This window comes from Cottoperca gobio, chromosome 13 (genome assembly GCF_900634415.1).
Source record: "Cottoperca gobio chromosome 13, fCotGob3.1, whole genome shotgun sequence".
Lineage (NCBI taxonomy): Eukaryota > Metazoa > Chordata > Actinopteri > Perciformes > Bovichtidae > Cottoperca > Cottoperca gobio.
In genome coordinates this window covers 9,440,094-9,449,227 of record NC_041367.1, presented here as the reverse complement: position 1 = coordinate 9,449,227, position 9,134 = coordinate 9,440,094, and the positions used below count along the sequence as shown (strand labels likewise).

The 9,134-nt window shown below is 40.1% G+C and overlaps 1 protein-coding gene across 1 annotated transcript; it reads right to left on the bottom strand.

The window, feature by feature from the left end:
- Positions 1-3,786: 3,786 nt before the first annotated feature.
- aipl1 (aryl hydrocarbon receptor interacting protein-like 1) lies at positions 3,787-8,464 on the bottom strand. The gene is made up of 6 exons (XM_029446860.1): positions 8,369-8,464; positions 6,822-7,001; positions 5,555-5,743; positions 4,669-4,845; positions 4,437-4,578; positions 3,787-3,986 (listed from the first exon to the last, which is right to left on the bottom strand). Exons 1-6 carry the CDS (start codon positions 8,462-8,464, stop codon positions 3,787-3,789), a joined length of 984 nt encoding a protein of 327 aa, XP_029302720.1.
- Between the last annotated feature and the right edge of the window lie 670 nt (positions 8,465-9,134).

Genomic DNA, 9,134 nt, shown 5'->3' with positions numbered 1-9,134 from the left:
AAACAGAACACTTCCGGTGACGAAACACAAAATAAAATCCCCAGTCTCTTTTGGATATACAGTAATGAACAATAATTAACCCATATAGGCTTACATATTCCATTCATATGTTCGTGAAAACTTAATAAAGGCAACAAAAACTTCGCTTTCGCAATAAAGGCAGCATTTACCTTAATTACTCACTGGTTTAATACACTGGCAAAAACACCGGCTAGTACGCTAAGTGGCACAAATCAAACACACCCACAGGTGCACGCTGATTCTGACTAACATGCTAATGGCGGATCCTCCAGCGGTTAGTTCACGAAGCCTTTATCTTCAGCGAGGTGTGTGAGACTTTGTACTGTTGCTGTTTGAAAACTGTGAGAGTTCAGTGAGGACTGAGAGGTGGAGTTTACTGGTTATTTTGTGGATTGAGAATGAACGAGCAGAGAAGTTGAACCTGGAGTAGGAGGACATCAGGGTGCACGAGACTCACAGACAGACTTGCTCGTGTTGGTTAAATTGTTGATCTCTGTGTAGTTGCTTTGTTGATGTTTTATTCTGCTGTTTATTCTACCAGAAGTGGCAAGTTATTTACTTTATGTGGCTTAATAATGTTTGTTATACCCGTCTTGGTGTCACTTAATAATTAATTTTGTCCTCGTTTCCGGTTGTGTAGTTGACAATGTAGTTGTGTGCAGAGTGTAGACATGGGATATATTGTTGGTTTGGACACAGGGGCTCTGGGATGGAAAGTGTAAAGTGGTGTTAGGTTCGTTGACATGTTAATGCATTTTTATTTGTGTAGCATAAATATGAACATTAATATCTGTCTTTCAACATCATCATAACATTTTCTTTCTTTATCATCCCACCTGGAATAAAGGATGGGTCATACTGAATACCTAGGTCTTATTTTTTGTTTTTGGGAAAGCACACTTTTACAAAATAACATTAATACTATGTATACTGTAGCCCGTATGGCATCTGGACATATATACAGGGGGTTGGCTGCCTTATTGTGTGGGTGCTGGTTCAAAATCTTCTTCTGCTGACCTGCCAAATAACTCCAAACGTAGGCTTATATGAATGGGAAAGGAAACAAAAACATTTTCCAAATGAGCAATGTATGAAGGGAATCTGTTGCACTACATGAAACAATTGTAGACCTGTATGTATGAATGAATCAGTTAAACAGTAAAACAAAACGACATGAAACCCAAAATAAAAACCTTTATTTATTACCTTCCTTCCCAAATCTAACATTTACAGGTTTTTATTTTGAATAGACGAATCGCCGTACTTCCTGTATGAAATTGGCTTTCTCTGGCTAACTTTACGCATCTCCTGTCGGAGCAGGGCAGTCTGGCATGGAGCCCCCTCCTCCTCCTCCTGCTTCTCCTCCTCCCTTTCTTCCCCTCTTCTCAACATCAGCACCAGTGGTTTATGGAGGAAAGCCAACTGCGGATTGTGCTGCTATGCAGAATTTACTGTGGGCCTGTGTTTTAGTCCGGGGCAGGGTTTCCACTGGCACAGCCCAACACTATAAATCTACTCTTTTCTAAGTCCATTTTCTAAATAGCATTGATGGTATTAAAGTATGAAGATTAAGGAAATGTTTTACTGGATCTGAGAAGAGATGCATTGCATCTGGTCTCTAATGAGCGTGGTATCAAACCACAGTTTTATCCTCCTTGTTTAGTTATATTAGACTAGGTAAGACTCAGCAGCAGGAACTGCATTAATAAAGGTGGTTGTAAAGGGCTGGACGCTATGGCTTGAATGTTTAATCACCATTCTTTGTGGTTCTTTTTTCTTTGATCTGCTCTTATTGATTTTTCCTCATCATTAGACTGGTGCATTAGCGTCAACCTCATTTCCGTGTGTGTGTGTGTGTGTGTGTGTGTGTGTGTGTGTGTGTGTGTGTGTGTGTGTGTGTGTGTGTGTGTGTGTGTGTGTGTGTGTGTGTGTGTGTGTGTGGGACTGAAACTGAGCTCTCTGTGCGATGTCATACTATTGATCTAATACATATGTCAATGCACAAATATTTTCCAAATGCATTAGTTATAACTTCCCCCTTTGCATTCAACTCCCTGTGTTGTTCCTTCTCCCTTCTTTAAAATGTACAAAGGACAAGAAGGGAAGGAGACCAGCGGGAGATATATCCCAGATCATTTATTTTTACGAGCCTCTAGACTCTTCATGAAAATGAGAACACTGCGTCTGGGCTCAGGATGATTTCTCCAGAGGAATAATTGTGGTCAGAGCCCCACCTTGTGGAGGGCCAACGTGCTTACAAGACTGAGAAAAGTAACTTGGTTTTAATCACATTTTATATGACTAGTGACTATAGACAACACTTTGAAAATACCACAGCCACTACTTCAGGGTTCAACAACATTTAGGGGAAATAGTGTCAAAGTGTGACATGACTCTTTGTGGTGCTGTTGGCTCACATAACGAATGTTGTAGGGACATATTTAGACACAAAGATCCAATCAAGCATCTCCAGCAATCTTATCTTGGAGTTTGAGGTAATATCGGGAGACTGAAAAAAATATAAAAAATAAATATTTTGTGCACTAAAAAATGAGTCACGTTTTACTGCGTCTATGGGCGCAGTAGATCTTGAGTTACAGACCCCCCGCCTAACTATGCTAACAATGGATAACAACAAAAGAAAATAGAGTTTAGTTCTTCGTGGACAGATTTGTGAGGCTGTTGTGAATTGTTTAAAAGCCAAAGAAATGAACACCTCCTCCATGTGGATGAAAACGCACATAACTAAATACAAACTGGCCTATTATGTTACGTTTACTCTTTCTAAGCTATGAGGCTGCAGCTATGTTTTCTTTTTTAGGCTACTTTATTCATTTCATTTTTATGTTGTATTATTTGTATTGTTATGTGTATTTTTTATATTATATTATATTCATTTCATTTTTATTTATTTAGTATAACTATATATATATAATTTATAAGCTGTGTTATCAAATATGTTTTGTGGCTCCAGACAAATCTTATTTGGTGGAAGAGGGGGGCAATATGGCTCTTTTGATAGTAAAGGTCGCCGACCCCTGTGCTAGATCGAGCTAAGCAGCTGCTTCATCATACAGACGTGAGACTCATCACTCTTCTCTTTTAACATCAAACGTTAAAGTCTGTCATCAATGTTTTCACTTAAATGCCTAAATACTTCCATAATCTTAGTATTTATGTACTTCCTAATGCCTTGCTAAACACAGGAATATAAATGCAATACAAACCAATTTAGGCACTCAAATAAATCCATGAAATAATAACCAATTTCAGTATAATTATAACGGGGAAAAGTCCTTAATTTAGGTAGGTTGTCTCCGTCATCGTCTGGATGACAAAGAAAGAGAGGCAGAAGAGGGAGGGACTTATATAACATCCTGATTTATTGGACTGACTGTGCGTTCTAATAACCGTACTACTGTCATATTTAGTATACCAGAAAGAGATTTACTATGTCCCAATACATAGTATGCTAAATTATATATGCCGAAAATACAAAGGATGCTTTTCTGGCTCTTCTGACCCACAATCCTTTGCACAGGGGATATGTGAGCAAAGCGCAAGATACAATGTTATGCTGCTGCATGCAACAGCACATGCTTTGTAACGCAGCCTCTGTCTTTCACACTCCTGGGAGTGTCTCACAGATCTTTGTGAAAGTCAAAGCAGGGAGTTGGGTGTGGTTGGTAAAGGTAAAATTAAGCTTGTGGGATTTGTGATTGAACAACTTTACTCTTCTTTAGCCCATCACTTTTCTGATTCTGGTCAAAACATGCCTCTGTACTTGTTCTTGTCCTCCTGGTTCTTCTCCTCCATGCGCATATTAAGCACACCCAGCTCCCTCTTGACGGCCTTCTTCATGCGGGGGTCCAGGTCCAGCACCCTGCTGAAGTCCTGCCGAGCCTCCGCCTCGTTCCACACTTCCGCGTGTGCTTTCCCTCGCAGGAAGAAGGCCTTCATTACACCTGCAGGACAAATACAAACACGTGCATGTTTGACAGCAGCCATCTTCAGCTCTGTAAAACAAGAGTGTGTGTGCTAAATGACCTTAACTCAAGTCAAGTATTTGCAACTAATGAATCATTTCAACAGACTTTTACAACTTAGCACAAACTGTGTATGCTGAAGCACAGGCACCGGCTCTTTCATAGGGTTAGACTTTATATCACACATGAAACATACACTTACAGCTACCATAAAAGATTGCAGAGTGAAAACATACCCAGCTAGTTAAAGGCTGTGAGTCTGTAACGCTTACATAGCATGACAGTCTTTCACATAAACTTGCTTGACTGTGATGATCTACTTAGTAAAGAAAGCCTTTAAAAAAATAAAAATAAACAATGTTTACATAACTTCTAAGTCCACCACCATGGCAGCGTCACACACATCCTATCAGTCTGTCGGTGCCAAACCTGGGTGCTGGTTGATGATGTCGGTGGTGTGCTCGATGGCCTCGTAGTATTCTTCCATGCGCAGTAGACACTGGCAGTAGTTGAGCGTTATGGTGTTGCCCATCTTCTCCAGCTTCATCCACGGGACTTCCCATGATTTCTCCTGAAGAAGAAAGTCGTTCAGATCCATGTCCATGCATACTTTTTCTCTAGAAGCAAGTGAAACTCTATTCAGGACTTCTTATTGGCTCACCTTCGTCTGAACATTCTTGATGCAGATGATGGCCTCCTTGTACTTTTGTGTGGCCTCTTCGTACTGTCCTTGTTTGTAGAGCTTGTTCCCCTGGCCGTGCAGCACAGGGACCACCTTCAGCCTCTCCTCGTCATTCATAGCCCACGTCTCCCTGTTGTACTCGCTGGGCTGCTGCACCTGTCAATCACACACACACACACACACACATACATAGGCTACACTATATATATATATATATATATATATATATATATATATATATATATATATATATATATATATTACCTGCTTCTCGTGGCGAGAGATAACTGATAGTTCCACATTTTTGTGTTTAAGAAGAAGTTCTGTAGTTTATGCAAAGGCTGAGATGTAGTGAGCAAAGATGGATGATTTAATATTTCATAGCTCTGATCTAACAAATCACTATTGTTAACACAACAAAGACAAAGAACAGTTCTGACTCTTTACATGTCCATTTAGTTTTCTAGTGAAGTACGTTAAAAACTTGTAATGCAAATTTGAATCGTGTTGGAATCGTGTTGGCTTCCTATGGATGCACACTCGCTCTCTAGTCGGCGTGCTGCGCTGCTTGCTCTTCTTCTCTGAGTTTATTGGCGGATCGTGAACCCACTTGGTGCATACAGCCACGTACTGTATCGGAGTGTGTACATGCCGCGCTTGTTAAAGCATTTTGGCTTCACATTATCGCCTTTAATTTAAATCGCAATAATACATAATTATATAAATATCCCATTATCGGCCGATGAATCACCAGCCAGATATATAACCTCCATCCCTAATACATATACGAGTCGTTTCTTTCTTCACTAGGGAAGTTTCCCTTTGACACAGATCCACACAAATCTGTGTGTCAGTTCTTTCTCACCCTGAGCAGCTCCAGGACAAAGTAGAGGGGTTTTGGTTCCTTCATCAGCTCATCCAGGTCGTCGTAGCCAAGGCTGTGGTAGGCGAACATGTTGGCCATACCACATGTATGAATGTGCCAGTCCACTGGGTCTTTGCCCTCTGCAATGCGCCTCATGCTCTTGGACACAAGTGGATAAACGCCAGTGTGCTGGAGAGGAGAGAGGATCACAAGAGTGAAAATGGAAAATGGAATGAAAGTTGACTTAGGTCTTGATATTTGAGCCGCTTTCAAATTGTGTCTCATGTGTAGATTTGCTTGGTCAAGGGTAACATGGTGATATACCCTTACCCTGCAGGAAATCTGATTAATTTTACATTAAACTGATTAAAAATGTATTTGTAATTACAATTAGCAGTTTCACATTATCTCCAGTGTATTTCCTCCAGTCTATCATGGCAACTTTGCCCTCCACTGGATGGTAGCGATACTGCACGAGATATCCAATGTGTGGTGCAGCCATGTTGTTCAGAGAGGAGTGAATAAATGCGCTAAGCCCATTCAAATCTAATCAGAGCGGAGTCAGTAGTGCTGATTCAGCAGGAATCCGAGCCGATTAGGGAAAAGTGAAGCTGCTGCAGATTAATGACAGTATGCATCACCCATCTGTCTCTGACAGTTTGACACACACACACACACACACACACACACACACACACACACACACACGCAGACAAAACATAACAAATGACAGATTATATAAGATGCACATACAGCAACACATTTTAATATATATTTATATATCGATATCTTTATGGAACAACAGTTTAACATAACAGGAAGAGGTCACACAGAAACAACATTACTCGCAAAGAAAATATGCAGGGAATTCAAAGTGAAACTCCCTAAAGCAGTGTTCCTAATACACACATGTTATTATCATGCACGTGCTTTTACCTCAGCCTGTTGATCCAGTTTAGAAAACGTTGTGAGGACCTCTGTTCTTTGTTAGCCCTGATTAAGAGTAAAACATTTATCTGGATAATCCTGTGTTCTTATTGTATTTCATAAGGGTGCAATAGAATGCTTTACGTTTTAGGCTTCACACTTGTAAGTCCTGTTGTGTTGTTTTGCTGCTTCTTATTGAAAGCAGAATCTATAACGTCCTCATCTGCAGTGAACAGTCAAACTTCTCAGAAGAGATTTGCACTAACAGACAAAGATGCACTGTTCTTAAAAACAAGCATGAAGGAAAACACACAAACAAATTAAAACACAAACCACTCACAATGGTGTCACACCAGAATTCAGCCACCTCACCGATCCTCAAGGAGGACAACAGGGTCTCCCAGATGTCCATTTTGAACATGTTGCCGATCACTATCTCCATGGGCGTCCCCACCACTTTGCTGTCATCTATCACTGTGCGTTCATCGTCGCACAACTGGGTGCGGAAGTGGAACGTCACCTGGAGTTAAAAAGAAATCACAGAGAAGGAGAACCGCATCGAGAGACACAAAGCTTGCTTGTAAAACTATACAGTGGGACGAAAGCTCAAGTCAAGAATGATTTTATGAACCTTTATGATGATATCAATGCCTTTGCATCAGTCATCAGTTGTGAAACTATAACACAGAGTCAATAAGCCGCATAGGTCATGAGTGTCAGCTGGTGTGAACTGGGAAATAGTAAGGCTACACACTCGTATAACATCCAAGAAATATGAAGCAGCCGTTTTTTGAGAATCCAGAAAGGTTAACCTCTCAAAGAGGGGGAGGCTTTCCTTATTGGAAAATGATCAAACCAGATGAAAATGAAGTTCTGAATAAAGGAACATTCAGAGATATTTGTCCTCTACCAACCTCTACAGGCTGGGAGTTGCAACTACATGAACGTGCCACTCTCCTCACTCATCATGTTCATGGCCTAAAATTGGCGAGGAAAAAATCAAATCCTTAAATCTCAAGTAATGGAGTCATGCAGCATCAGACCTGACCACGGTCGTGCTTTTCAACAGGCCAATAACAGTATGTTATAGAAATGGATTTTTGCCGATATCCGATATTCTGTTATTTTCCAACTCATTTTGTCAGATTGCTGACGCCGATATACGCACGCTTTTTCTTCCACTTAATTGCAGAGAACATCAAATCTCTCATGTACTGGAATTAACATATTATTATTATGCCGACTGTTATCATGATTGCCCACTGGCAGATGCAGACGTAAAATAATGCTTTTTAAAATCTACACATTTGCTGGGAACATTTTTAAAACTACTTCAACCTATTTATTTTTTATGTAACATGACTAAACAAAACTGAACGATTCCTCCTACTTTACCAGGCTTCCCTCGTCATATCTTTTTATTTTAAAGCCTTTGGTACTAATGACGATATCATGGTGCAACCTTACGTATTGCTCCTATATCCTATATTCCTGTGCATATTAATACGGATCCTCAAGGAGACGAGACATAAACAGCTGAATTGATCCTTTATTACAACATTTATTAGAATAAAATAGCATATTTGCAATGTTTAAAATGAAGTCTTTGTAATAGTCAAAGATTGGTGTGTAAAATATAGCTTCTATTTCTACATTCTCTTATTTTCTGATGCTTTGAAACAGAAAGACAGACAAACTGTTGCTGTCTTCTGTCTCAGCTTTTCTCACTTTTCTTAATATCTCTTATTATATTTACATTTAAAACTAGCTTTGTGAGGCATATACCATTATCTTCCAGTAAGATTCATTTACCGCACAGTAAATCGGCTGTATATTGAAATAGCTGTAGACATTTATCAGAAAGTGTAAAGACGGCACCAACAGTACCTTTGAACCAGTGGTGAGTTTTGGGATGCCTCCGGTCCCTCCATGCAGAATGGTTTTCTTAATTCCCTCCAAGCCCAGCAACATCGTATCCTGCATTATCTTTTTGTTATTTGAATCACCTTATATTACCATGTATGTATATGTGTGTGTGTATATATCTTGTAAAGTAAGCCTGAGTCTGTCACAACAATGTGTGGGGTACAGTATGTGTAGAGGGTATGGATGACTCGGAGGTGTTGCTCCCGGTGGATTAGTTTAGGGATAATGAGATTAGAAACTTCTCCTCCTCTCTTTATGTTTTAATCATCTCTCTGTTGCTGTGTGTATCGTTCATCATCAGCACTTTCTCTCAACGCTTTCAGACCCCAGAAACATCCAGCAAGGAGGAGAAACAGTCACAATGTCAGAACGATTATATACGGTTTATATATATATTTAGTTTTCTTAGATGTATGTATCAATGTCTGTGTGTGAGATGAATCCAAACCTGTTGAAGGCACCACAAGACCAGAATAAAGGTGTGTGTGTGTGTGTGTGTGTGTGTGTGTGTGTGTGTGTGTGTGTGTGTGTGTGTGTGTGTGTGTGTGTGTGTGTGTGTGTGTGTGTGTGTGTGTGTGATATCTACAGGAGTTGATGAAATGTAGGGGCATCTAAATCACCCTCCCTTTCCAAATGTGTCGGAGAAACTACGGTGGCCTTCAGGTGCATTTCAAACTGCCACATCAATGTAAAAACGCAAAACGCCCTCTAGAGCCAGTGTTTGGTT